At 36.6% G+C, this 14,597-nt stretch overlaps 1 protein-coding gene across 8 annotated transcripts in view; it reads left to right on the top strand.

Annotated features, from left to right (window-relative positions):
• CNKSR2 (connector enhancer of kinase suppressor of Ras 2) overlaps nt 1-14,597 on the top strand; it is a 355,641-nt gene that overhangs the window by 306,485 nt on the left and 34,559 nt on the right. For all 8 annotated transcript variants that reach the window (XM_058291604.2, XM_058291606.2, XM_058291607.2 and 5 more), the window contains one exon: nt 878-1,463. In XM_058291604.2, the coding sequence (XP_058147587.1) occupies nt 878-1,463 (586 nt within the window). The remainder of the gene's footprint in view (nt 1-877; nt 1,464-14,597) is intronic.

Genomic DNA, 14,597 nt, shown 5'->3' on the forward strand with positions numbered 1-14,597 from the left:
TACATTATTATTAAACAGGTGGGAAAGTAATCTATTTGTCCACAGAAAATGCCAAGTAACTTCTCCTTTTCCCAGGAGGCAATATGGATCTCTGCCTCAGCGAGCTTGTTCTGGCTTCCACCTCAGCCCCATTTGTGGTGATAATATTCAGCTGAGCTGGTTCTGTCTGCCAGAAAGGAGCCTGGGCAGGTCTGTTAGTCCCAGAGCTAGATTCAGAGTTGTTTCCGTAGGAGTGTCTAGAGTATTTTGTAGCTTGCCACCAACACTTTTTCCTTGATTGGGCTTTGTGCTGTTAACATGTATTCCCCAACTTTAAATTCCAGGGCTAGAAATACTCTGTTTTTCTTTTTGTGCTTCTGTGCCCTGCACTGTCTATGCTCAGGGTATAATCTCATCCTGCCTACATTTTTAACCCTCTAGAAGGTGCCTTAGCATTGTTAAGACCGTAAGGCAGTTTTTCTGTAGAGCCCATAGGAACAGGCATTCACCTATGAAGAAGAGGAAGGATTTTATGTTTATAGGCAACTTGTTTTCATATCCAAAAGCTTCTCTCCTTGCCTTCAGCCCAAGCTACATAAAATCTGGAAATACAAATTTGAAACATTTCTTCAAATTTTCAGATGTGTAGAACTTTTAAAACTTCAGAATGTTTGAGTTGCTGAATATTTTTTATTTAAATTCTCAGATTTTCTTATACTTTTACTGTTGTAAAATTGGTCTTTGAAAATATAAGCTGGGGTCTAATTTCGCAATGTCATTAAGTTGACTACGTAAGAGTTATCTACCTAAATATTACCTGGTGGCCATCGAATGTGTTCCTTGGGGATAGCAGTGGTTTGCTTTACTGTAGAGACTGATCAGGGTCTCCTTTCCACAGATGAGTTGCGCCAGTCCTTATGTGGAAGCAAAACACAGCCGGCTTTCCTCCACAGAGACTTCTCAGTCTCAGTCTTCCCATGAGGAGTTTCGCCAGGAAGTGACAGGAAGCAGTGCTGTGTCCCCCATACGCAAGACAGTGAGTCAGCGCCGCTCCTGGCAGGATTTAATTGAGACGCCGCTGACAAGCTCAGGATTACACTATCTTCAGACTCTGCCCCTGGAAGATTCTGTCTTCTCTGACTCCGCCGCTATCTCCCCAGAGCACAGGCGGCAGTCCACCCTTCCAACTCAAAAGTGCCACCTACAGGATCACTATGGGCCATATCCCTTAGCTGAGAGCGAGAGGATGCAAGTGTTAAATGGAAATGGAGGCAAGCCTCGAAGTTTTACGCTGCCTCGAGATAGCGGGTTCAACCACTGCTGTCTGAATGCAACAGTTAGTGCCTGTGAGCCACAGGATGATGTGCAACCAACAGAAGTGGAGGAGGAGGAGGAGGAGGAGGATGAGGAGGAGGAGGAGGAGGAGGAGGAGGAGGAGGAGGAGGAGGAAGGGGAGGCAACAGGGGAAAACATAGGAGATAAAAGTAAGTATGTTTATGGAGATTCTTAGCCTGTAAACAGAAAGTCTTAACCTTTTCAAACTTCTTATTTTAAGAAAATAGAATTTTGTTTCCCTTTTTTCTTAAAATAATGGTATTGTTGTGTAAGAAGTTAGGTATCCCTTAGTGTCCTACTTTCAGAACTTCAGTAATTGGGGGTGGGGGTGAATGATGAGTAATGAAGCTTATATCCCAGAACATCCGTAGCTAAAGCAAATAATTCCGTTGTCCAACTACCATTTGCCTTTTATGGTTAGTGGTATTTACTTCTTTTTCTTTCTTCTCACTTTCTACTTTCTTCTCACTTGCATGCATCATCTTTTTGGCCCACAGTTGTTGACCCCTGAGTCTGGGTTAAGAAACCATAAATGCTTCAAGCAGAGTGTTAGCTTTGTTTGAATAAGTAAGTGAATTCATACATACACACACACACACACACACACACACACACGTATGGAAGATATATATCTTCCATTTTCATTGTCAGAAGATTTAAAGGAAAAGTCCCAAAGACAGTTTTGCCCCACAAGAAGAAATTTCACATAGCATTTCTATAAACACCAAAGAGCTGAACTTATTTCTAGAAACCAGTTTGCCAAAAGCATCCATCTAGTATCTTGGTAGGTATGTTGATTGCAAAACTCAGTTTGTGTGAATCAGCTCTTAAGAGTGACAAGTGAATTAAGTAACCCTATGTCTTGTTGGCATTAAGAATATGCTTACCGGTTTCAAGTTATTTATCCAACATGCCTTACCAAGCATCTGTTTATAACTAATGTGGCACACCAGTCCAAAAACCCAGCTTACTTTAAGGGAAAGGCTCAGTTATTTTACTGTAGAAAGAAAATCTAAGTTTCGCTACAAATCCTTAACGTAAAATGCAAAAAGAGTATAGAATAAATAATATAAAACTGTTTACATCTCATCACTCAAAGTGAAGTCTGGGTCAGTTAGTGCAGCTGACTTGAGCCAACATTGATGAACTCAAGTTAGTGGTTTGGTCCCCCAAAGCATTAGACTTCTGTTTTATAGGAAACAGACTGTCTATATCCTTCAACGATTTTGCAAGTATACAGGACTTTGACTACAGGAGGTATTAGTGTAAGTTCATCACAACTAGAAAAACAACTGAAAGTTCACAGGTTACCAACAGGTCAGGCACCTCATGTTGATGTCAAGTTAGGCAAATTTAAAATGAGAGTCACTTTGGAGATCATTGACAGAAGAATACAGTAGACCTCCTTTCTTGCTTTGAATGTTTATCACATTATTTAATGAGAATGAACTACTTTTCACTAGCAAAATATGAGCTGCTTATAATAAAATTCAGATGTTATGGTGATTTCCATGTGAAATATATTTTAGCCATCCATAATCTCCATAAGGAACATTATAAGGGTAGCATTATAAAAGGTATACTGTTGGTGCAGGAACACTCCCAAAATTCACATTATTAGAAATCATGGAAGAGTCTTGTGGGGGAAAAAATTACTTGGAAGCCAAGCTAGGCTTCTGTAGGACTCTGGTAAGCATGATAATACATGTTTAATAATACAATTATTGCCAAAAGTAATAAATAAATCATTTTCTAAAATTTAACTAAAGATGAGTTAGAAACTTCAGGTCAACTCTTATTGGATGGTTTTGATTTTTTTTTTCTCTTTTAGTGTCCCTTGGCCCTTTCTGTTGTATTTTTAGCCATAAAGATGCACTCTTCAGTTGATGATTTTTCCATTCCAGTTCCAAAATGAGTTCAGTGAGCAGTTATATGATAGTTTCCGTCTTTTTCAGTGGGTTCGCTCTTTGTAGAATAATTGTGATAAAACAGCCCTAGGAAGTGTGTCAGTGAATTTGGTATTATACATTTTGTCTTTATGGTTAAATATTGTGGGACCAATCACCACTATCTTTCAAGGCTTCATTTCTTTCTGGGTATGTTTCCATAAATCTTGCCATTTGACGTCTCAGTGACTTCACCTGTTCTCAACCAGAGCAGTGCATTTTACATTTGCCTAGAAGATGCTTCTTATTTAATGGAATGTATGTTCACCTTTCTAATGATGGTTTTTTCTGTATTACTATTTCTTATATTTAGGAGTATGCAATCAACTTTAAAATCATGTTTTCAAAAGATCTTTAAGGTTTAGTTAAGGAATGTCATGTTGATAGCTGACCTGGATTGGCCATTAGTAATAAACATTCCAGGCTGCAGATTCAAATCAAGTTGTTTGGTAATATGTCAACAGAGCATAAGTTATACCCTGGAAAGAAGCCGCTGCCATTCTATCAGCCTCAGCCTTATGTGCACACCCTCCAGCACACAGCCCTATGCTGCTGCCTGGTTAGGCAGGCGATAGGTCTGCATCAAAGTTAAATCAAAGTCTAACAGCAGTGTGTTACTGTCCTGCCAGAGGTCAGCATTTGGTTTGACCTGCTGAAGTGAATTTGTGCTGACCAAGTAAAGACTTGCAAAGGAAATAAGTTTAATGTCTGTAGTTCCAAATGTTTTACTCGGTTTGCCAAGAAATTAAAAGTAGAAAGCATTAGGCAGATGGTTGGTAGGCAGAAGGAGTAATGCAAGAAGACATGAAAATATAACCTATCTTATGCCTTAAGAGTAATGAATTATGTCATCAACCAAACCCCTATCTTATCATTTATAGGATACTTATATATAACATAGTATATATTATATAGTGTTTTAGAGTTTACAAAGTAATCTTAGAAATCTAAATCTGTGACTTACATGCTTTTCAATTTCCTTCGAGATATGAAATTTGGCCCTGTTTATGAAGTATAAAGTTAGCCTACTTTACAACAGACTTTAATCTGTGTTCTCATAGTTGAACTACCTTTTGTCTTATTTTGAAATTCAATTATTTAACTGAGTCATACTGTGATTTTCCCAGGCTGAAATCATTTAGTCTAAAATGGATGATACAAAAAGTACACAGATGAGACCTGTCTTGTTTTCCTTTGACTGAAAAGTCCCCTTGCATATTAATTATCCTGACCTATTTCACTGGCATTCGAGAGAATACAAGTAATTTCCTATTATCCCATTTAACAGTTTTGAAGCTTATTGAGGTGTGGGCCTTATAATACTTCAGTTAAACTGAATGATAAATTATGTCAGCATATGCAAATTTCAAGAAGTATAAATCATAAAAGTGTGGGACAAAACATAAAGAGGTACTTCATTCAGAACTCATCTGCCATAACACTAAAATACCATTTTGGTTAAAGTTGCTTGAAGTCTGCTTAGAATCTCTCTTTTTCCTTTGCCATCCCAGACAATTGGATGAGGTTTGCAAAAGATTTTTCCCTTTAGCTTACTGATTTCCTTCTTGATAGTTATAGAGGTACTCCTTCCTGGCCACACATTCTTGGTGCCTTCATTTAATCAATGAAGTTATAATATGCTCTTTTTCATTGTCTTAGAGATAACCTACCAGTATTCTTACTTAATTTATACATATATTTAGCATGGTCTTAGAAAATCTAAAGTAAAACCTAGATCTTTTGGGGAGAATGGGGATAAAATCTATTACCTTATTGCTACTATATATATGATCTTGTATAATGTTTATAGATTATCTGACTGATATAGTGACACTTTCAAAATGCTATCTGCTGAGAAATGTATTTTAAAGTTATTTTTTTTAATCTAACATCCTTTGAATACCATTGGTAACTTAGGAGCTGTCAGAATATGCAGTTCAGAGGTCTAATATTTTAGATTATCTAAGCAAAGGGGTAGATAATGACTACCAATACAGTGTAGAAGATGATGCTGTAATCCTCTACAATCATTTTAGATGTCCTAGTGTAATTTCCTGAAAATTTTTCTAAAAGCCTTGACTCATATCTTTAAGAAACATTCAGGTAACAGATGTATGGGCAATGGGAAGGTATTCTCGGAATATGAAATTGTATTCAAGGCAAAAAAGGAAAAAACTGAAAATAAAGAAAAATATTGCAGCACTTTTCACTGTTTTATTTATTGTTGACATAAATTATTCACAGTCACAAAGACTTTAGAAGAGTATATTTGTTAATGACATCTTAAATTATACTTCAGGTCTAAAGGGAATAAATGGAGAAGGATATAAGCAATGTGAATGAAAAGACATGTGACAGAGAAAAAAATAGCCAGGAACGTCTAATTATATGTCACTTTTGTGAAGTTTAAGGGCACAATCCTTGACTAGTTTATGTAAGAAGTATTAAAGAAACAACACAGAAAAATCTATAAAGTAGTAGAGGAATAGTCCCTTAATACCATATAATCTGATTTTACAGAAAGACTGTTGGGGAGACATAAAACACTGAGGGTTAGATATGAAGTAGAGTCTAGCTACAAGTCTGATTATATTGGTCATAGATTGGATTTTTAATCACACCTGCCTCACTTTTTAAAATATATTTTTATTGAAATATTATTCATACATGAACATACATAAACAATAAGTGTATAGTAAGAGTTATGAACTTACAAATTAAACATGCATAACATCATACAGGGGTACCATACATCACTCCACCACCACCTTGCATTGTTGTGAAACATTTGTTACAAACTATGCAAGAGCATCATCAAAATATTACTACTAACTATAGTCCATATCTTACATTTGGTGTATTTTTCCCCCAACCTACCCTATTATTTTTTAATATATTTTTATTACAGAGGTTATGAACTTACAAAACAATCATGCATATGTGTAGAATTCCCATACAACACCCCTTCACCAACACACCTCCCCCAGTGAAATATTTCTAAGAGATTATGAGATAATACTAGACTATTACCACCAACCATAATCCATAGTATACATTTGGCACACTTTTTCCATACTCCCCCATTATCAGCATAGTATATCTTTGGCATAGGTGCATGAATATTACAGTATTGCTGTTAACCACAGTCCATAGGTCACTCCAGTTGTATTTTTCCCATGATTCTCCACATTTCCTCTACCCTGCAATAGTGACGTACATCTGCTCTAGCTCACAGGACACTCTTACATCTGTACCATCAACCAAAATTCTCATCTACCTCTAGCTTCACTGTATTATTCAGTCCCTAGATTATTCTCTAGCTTTCTTTCAATTGACATTTGCATCCCTAGACCACCCTTTCCAGCCACATTCCCATTTATAAACCAGCTGCTACTCACTATAATGTGTTATCATCAACCCTATCCATTTCCATAGTTTTACAGTCAAGTTAATTAAAACTTCTACATTCCCTGCCTCAATTTTTGGCTTAAATAATGAGGAAAAGTTATTAAATTAATTTGAAGGAAATTCAGAGATGGTAGATCTATTCTGGGTAAATTTAGTGGCTTTATAATGCCAGAACTCTCAGTTAACTTTTCTATAATGCCAAGAAGCTTTCCCGCTTGGTCTCAAGCAACATCTCCCAGCATTACTTCTCTAGACAACATCCAAGAGCCAAAGACCAGGCCTCATCTTTAGTTCCTTTTGTAAGATCCAGGAAAACGTTTCCTGGATCCCTCCAACAGACTTACCCCAAATTTCACTGGCCAAGGTTGTGTCACATGCCCATGCCTAAATGGCAAGAAATGGAGTGATTGTGAATAGTTTAGGCTAACGTCTATTTGTTTTTAAGGTCATGAAGAAAAGTAATGTACTAACCTGCTTGTCTTTACTTTCTACAAGTAGCTCTACTACTGTGTATATTGTGTCTTCAAATATGTTTGTTCAAGCAGTGTTTCACTCTTTTAAGATGTATATGCAAACACATACCCCAGATCATATCACATCACAAAAAAAGTCTTGGCACTATAGAAATGTTAACTATATAAAAGAGGGTATAAATATTCTGTAACCCTAAAAACATGGCAAGTTTGATATATCTGTTGTTGGCCCTTGAAATATATAAGTATGTTTTATTTCATGCTTATGGTGATCTTAGCTTAGAGTCAAGTCTCTAGAGATATTCTTCAGTTCACATCCTTGCTTTGTCACTCTGCCACTTGCAAGTTGTTTGATTGATCAAGTTATTTGACACCTCTAGACCTCAAATTCTTCATTGTTAAATCATATGATAATAATTCGTACCTTTTGAGGTTGTGTGAGGATTAAACGAGGTAATGCCAGAAAGCACATCTGACACATTCTAAATCTGCCCAACAAATGTTATATAATTGTATAATTGTATGGAGGTTTTATGCAGATTTGAATTTAGACAAAGAGGACAATTACCCTGCTTAAATGATGAATTAGGCCTGGCAAACCCCACTAAATAGCATTTGCTTGGCTACATGACCTGTCTTTGTTCTCTTCTAGCTATTGAGTTGACTCATGGATTGCTGTTTTTGTAGGTCAAAACGATGAAATATCAGTAATTTTCTATATTTCAACTAATATGTTAGCCAAGTTCTAGGAACGAAAATGGAAATAGCCCTCATTTCACATTTTCATCCCTCACTCCTCCTTTCCTTTTTGATTTTGGACATTTGGGAGCTCAAAAGAAACCTTGAGCTTCCAAAGAGCAATAACAATATCATATATATTTATTAATTAAAGTATGTATTTATAGATCCTGCCATTCAGATCTCAGTTCAGATGTTTTCCCCTTAGAGTGTACTTCCCTGATAACCAAGTCTGACTCAGATGTCCCCACCCACCACCACCATTCATCCTGTAGTCCATTACTCTGTTTTATATTCTGCATAGCTTTATCACTATGACTATAATATTAGAGATTGCTCCCTGGTTTATTTTCCAATGTCCACTCACCAGAATATAAGCTGCTTTTTTGGGTGAAATTTACTTTATTTATTTATTTATTCATTCATTCATTCATTCCCCTCCTCCCCATTGTTTGAGGTCGCTGTCTGCTGTCTGTGTCCATTCGCTGTGTGCTCTCTGTGTCTGCTTATTTTCTCTTTAGGAGGCACCAGGAACCAAACCTGGGACCTCCCATGTGGGAGAGAGGCCCTCAATTGCTTGAGCCACCTCAGCACCCTGGTTTGTTGTGTCTCTCATTGTCTTTCCTCCTTGTGTCTCTTTGTTGCATCATCTTGTTGTGTCTGCCTGCCACACCTGCCCATCGCACCAGCTCGCTTTCTCCAGGAGGCACCAGGAACTGAACCCAGGACCTCCTACATGGTAGTCAGAAGCCTAATCGCTTGAGCCACAACCGCTTCCCAGAATATAAGCTTCCTGAAAGAAAAGATTTTATTGTTGACTTGTACACCTAGTGCCTTAAGCAGTACATGGCAGAGAGTAAGCCAGTCACTACTGAATGAATGAATAAATGAATGTGTGAATGAACAAGTAGTGGCTAACCCTTTTTGTCATGACATTCTTTTCCATTTTATTTTATAACACTTAAAGCTAAAGTTATTGTTTGATCCATTGTGTGACATAAACTAGGAATCCAAACATTGCACATCTCTTCACTTTAAGTATGTTGTAAAAGGCAAGACAAGACTATGTCTTCTCAACATAGCCTCTTTGTGCTGGGGCCAATAAAATCGGGATATTAGTAACCAGAATTACTGTTCTTTGTATTATGGCTCATTTATAGTCTCCTTCTCTGATATTGAAACCATTCTCCTCCTATATTACTCCCATTTCAAAGATGAAGTCCCCAAAATATGACATGTGAAATGACTATTTCATTACCAAAAGCAGAGTTAGAAACTAGATTTTCCAGCACCCCTAGGCCATTGCTCTTTCCACAAAACATGCTACTGGTGGAGGGAAGAAGGATGACTCAAACCCCTACTAGTCTTTTTTTAAAAGAAGCTTTAGATTACATAACTGTTACATAGAAAATATGGGGGATTCCCATATACCTCACCCCCTCCCCCTCCCATGCTTTTCCCCATTAACATCTTTCACTAGTGTGATATATTTGTTACAATCGCTGAACATATATTGAAGTATTGCTACTAACCATGGTCTATAGTTGACTTTATGGTTTACACTTTCCACCGCACAATTTTATAGGGTTTTGACAAAATGTATAATGGCCTGTATCTGTCATTGCGATGTCATGTAAAACAATTGCAATGTCTTCTTGATTCACAGTCCTGGATCTTCCTTAGAAGTCACCCATCAACTAGTTTCATTTAAATTAGTTTGCAAAAAGTGTTAAAATTACAACTTGCACTTTAGTGAATAACCAATAGTCCAATAGCCTGCTTCAGCCAGGGGAAAAAATCTCAGGAGTATTAATAAGTAATGAAGCCCAATTTAAGTGGCAAAAGAACTCTAGATGCTATAGTAACACCAGCAGAAGATGTGGCCAGATAAGAACCAAAGTTCACATAAAAGGATGACAACTCTCACCAGCATAGGAAAAACAAATGATAATTTACTTTTTTTTTTATCAAGAAAGATGATTGATTTCAGCCTCAATATTACCTGTGACTATTTTCACACATCAAAAAAGCAAACCACTTTTCTTCAGATCAGTAAAAGTAGTATTGTCAGTTTCCCAATGGAGTACTTTCTAGTTGATTTTGCAAGGACCTTTCCTAAGTTCAGTTTCCTTTTACCTTGGCCACTCTTGCCAGAGGATGCTGAAGGCCACAAATGCTTCATTTTTGTCCCTCTGCATATGGAATCTACTTATGTGTTTACCTACCCTAAGACATAATAGGATTGCATTATAACACGTGCCTTGAAAATCTGAAAATTTCCCCACATGGTTTTCTCTTGTTTAATTCAAAAGTAATGATAACTTGCTAGTAAATAAATAAATATATAAACAAATAAATAAATCTATGATGAAAGTAAGAAGCAATTCTCCTCTCCTCCTTACTCCCCAGAGGTAACTACTGTCAAAAGTCAAGGTTTTAAATTTAGTTCTGGTATGAACTGACTTTTCTCATATATATTTTTCCTGTAACTCAATATAAGTAGGGAGGTAAGGTATGGTTTTAGTTGATTTTAAGTTAGGAGTTTTTGTGTATTTTTTCTGAAATTTATCAGAAGTTCTCTTGCCTAATTGCCTAGTACCTTGGTGCCATATAAGTCTTGCGTAGCCTTCCTTGTGGGGGTCTTCCAATCCTGTCAGTGTATCTCAAAGTTCTGTAATGAAAACAGCTAAACCATAGTCAGTTGGCTTTTAAAAAAAAAAAATCTAGTCAGCAAGAGCCTACTCACAGATGGGCTTCAGAACCACTGAGTCTCATGGTCAGAATTTACCTATGACTTTTGGCTTCAAGTTATTAAACACTGAGCCATCTTCCTTACTTATTTTCTCCAGTGTTCTCACTAGTTTCATTTTTCTGGCCTCTCAGAGGTTCTTGTCTTTACACAGGTACATCTTAGCCCTAATATTTGGTCTTAATTGTTTTTGTTTGTTTGTTTGTTTTAAGATTTATTTATTTATTTCTCTCCCCTCCCCCCCCCCCCCCCCCCCCAGTTTTCTGCTCTCTGTGTCCATTCACTGTGTGTTCTTCCATGACTGCTTCTATCCTTATCAGCAACACAGGGAATCTGTATTTCTTTTTGTTGCCTCATCTTGCTGTGTCAGCTCTCCTTGTGTGTGGTGCCATTCTCAGGCAGACTGCACTTTCTTTCGCACTGGGCGGCTCTCCTTACAGGGCGCACTCCTTGCGTGTGGGCCTCCCCTACACGGGGGACACCCCTGCGTGGCAGGGCACTCCTTGCGCGCATCAGCACTGCGCATGGGCCAGCTCCTCACGGGTCAGGGAGACCTGGGGTTTGAACCGCGGACCTCCCATGTGGTAGGCGGACGCCCTATCCATTGGACCAAGTCCGATTCCCTGGTCTTAACTGTTAAAACTATTATACCCTGAAATCGTTCCTTTAATAGGAAAATACTCCCATTAGCTTGTTATTTGATAAGGAAGAGGTGGCAATTAAATTTTTAAATGCAGAAATGGCAGTTGATCATAAAAAATAATATTTTAATATTTAAACCTCATACTTGAGAACTAGAAAGTTCTTGTGTCAGGAATGTAATGTGACAATTTTGTATATTTGCTTCTATTACAAACACAAAATAAACTTTCTGGGTTATTTCATAGGAGTTTTAGAATACTTGAAAATGAATGATAGTTATTAAACTCATTTATTCCCCAACATTTCAATATCTATATTTAGCGTACCCAAATGTAAACTAAACCTCCATAATGTACTTTTTGTTTGCTGTATCAATATATAATCCAATTAGTTTTAAGCGTATATTCATTCATTGATATTCATTCATTCAACATAGTTATTGCTTATTTACTACATGCCAGGTACTATGCTGAGTATATCTAGCGCTTCCATAAACCTACTGACAAAGAAAATATGTAAATTATCTTTAAGAAATAAGATAGCATGCAGGGGAGCAAATATATAACATCATTGTTACCTCATGCCAATTATGTTCCCTGGTAACCAATTTGTAATTTTATAAATATGAATATTTGAGAGATGACACAAGATACACTCTTATTTTCATCTTAAGGTACTTAGACTCACTTATGCAAAATTCAGGAAACTGGTTGGAATCAGATGAGATCATTTTTAGAGTTGTTTTGATTTGGGTTATTCTTTAAACATTATGGTTGGGGAATGTATATTCTGGTTACCCAACTGTACTAATTAACACAAATCAGATGTTTTAAAAAGTCAGTGAAATGAACATTATATTTTACTGACCATAGATGACTATTTCTTTGATGATTGAGAAGATGCTTCCTAATATTATAGCATAGTCATTATGAAACTTGATTATTTCAGAAACCTATTAATACATGGAATATTAGCAGAGTGCCAAACATATAAAATTACACTGTATTTTAAGTGTCTCTCCTAGGGAAATTTGAAACTTAACCTTTTTAAACAGTTTTTCACTTTCTTCTATACTAAAAATCTCTAATCTTCCATGATTCGTATTCTGATAATTTAATGTGCTATTTCTCTTTTGATAAATCATCCATGAAATATAGTTACCTAATGCTGAAGATCTGCTCACTTAAGACCTGCAAATTTTCTCATCTGTGACTTTATTGATTCCTTTTGCAAAAGTTTTTTCCTTAAATGTTGTTATTGTTACCTCACTATCCCAAGTCCTAATTTAGAGTCTATTCTGAAACATACAAAATGGACATTATAAAGCAGTCATTAATCTTGGGATTCTTGGTGAGAGAAAAAAGGCCATAACTTCCTTCTCAGTAAACTTAAACTTTACAGCTTTTCTTCTTAGCATGGCTGCTGTTTACTCCTTGTTCTTTAGCAGTACAAGTATACAGAGATATTCATGCCTTTTCTAAAAAAGAACAGGAAGGAGGGACTGCTTGGAATCAGTGTAGCTATAATACAATCCTTTTGCAAACCATGACAATTAGCCCTACCCCTTACTTTGTTCTCTCTTGTCTTTTTCACCCCCTGTGTAGTTCCTGGGGACCCTTCTCTTGATTTAGCACCTTGGGGTCTAAGACTCATCATAGTCTTTTATTAGCCTAATTAGAAGGATTGTGCCTCAGCACTACAGGTAGGAAAAATGTTTACCATTCCAAAAATAGTTCTGTACAAGTGCTGAATATTTTTGCTGAATAATTAAGTGGAAAACAAACCTTAATTTTGAATGCCTCTTTAAATTTACAGCATCATTTTTTAATGTGTTACTGTCAGTGGTGTCTCTCTTTGATAAACACTACAGAACCCATTACTAGATAAAGAGATTTTTATTGGGGTGGGCATATAACTTGCACTATGCTGTATGTATTTATGTTACCCTCTTACCTTGAGTTTTTAAGGCACTTACATTCACCCTCCCACCCAATACACAAATACTTTTCCCTGTTTGAAAAATTGTTGTTGAGCCTCTGCTTGAATAATTTTAATGACTCAAAGCTCATTGCCTCCAAATGCAGGGCATTCCATGTTGGACAGCTCCAGCTAGAAAGTTCTTCTTTGTATTGATGGATTAGCTGACATAAATGTTCCATTCATTGTGGATCTTGAAATTGCAAATTAGAAAAATATAGAATAAGTGTTTGAAAGGCTGTCATATGAAAGATGGATAAGCTAGTTTTTGAAGTCCCAGAGGGTATAGGTGGAAGTTACAGGGAGGCTGATTTTATATTGATATAAGGAAAATCATTCCAATTATTGCATTTGCCTGTAAATGGAATAACTTATCCTGTGAGGTTAGTGGAATCCCTGTTACTCAGAGTGTTTAAGAAGGGACTAAATAATCAGCTACCCATCAGTGATTCCTGTGTTTGCTAGAAAGTTTAAACTGATTGCTTCCTCCAGCTCTAAGGTTTTACGGTTCTGTTCAGTATAATAGCTTCACAGTTTCCTTTACCATAGTGCCCTGCACATAGTATACATCCAACACTATAAAAAGGAATTGCATTAGTTATTATAATTTTTGTTGTCTCATCTCTGTGCTAAATGCATTATAATCGCCTTAACTTTATGCCTGTGAGATGAGTTCTAGATAATTTGCCATCCTGGTTACCTTACCTATACTCATTTCTTTTTAGTGTCCCCATGCCAGGTGTAATAGGACTATTACAGTGACATAGACACTTCCTGAGGAACTGCCAAACTGTCTTCCACAGCAGCCATACCATTCTGTACCCACCAGCAGTGAATAAGTCTTCCTATTTCTTTACATCCTCTCCAACACTTGGAGTTGTTTGTTTTTCAATAGTGGCCATATCTCATTGTGCTTTTAATTTGCATTTCCCTAATAGCTAGTAATGTTGAACATCTTTTCATGTGCTCTTTAACCATTTTTATTTCCTCTTCGGAGATAATGTCTAATCAAGTCTTTTGCAAATTTATTAAATGGGTCTTTTGTCTTTTTATTGTTGAGTTGTAGTATTTCTTTATATATTCTGGATATTAAATCCTTATCAGATATGTGGTTTCCAAATATTTTCTTCTGTTAAGTAAAGCTGCCTTTTCACCTTCTTGAAAAAATTCTTTGAAGCACAAAAGTATTCTGTTTTGAGAGGTCCCATTTATCTATTTTTTCTTTCATTGCTTGTGCTTTGCGTATAAAATTCTAAGAAAACATCGCCTACCACAAGATCTTGATGCTTTCCTATATTCTTCTAGGAGTTTTGTGGTCCTGGCTCTTATATTTAGTCCTTTGATCCATTT

This window comes from Dasypus novemcinctus, chromosome X, assembly GCF_030445035.2.
Source record: "Dasypus novemcinctus isolate mDasNov1 chromosome X, mDasNov1.1.hap2, whole genome shotgun sequence".
NCBI lineage: Eukaryota > Metazoa > Chordata > Mammalia > Cingulata > Dasypodidae > Dasypus > Dasypus novemcinctus.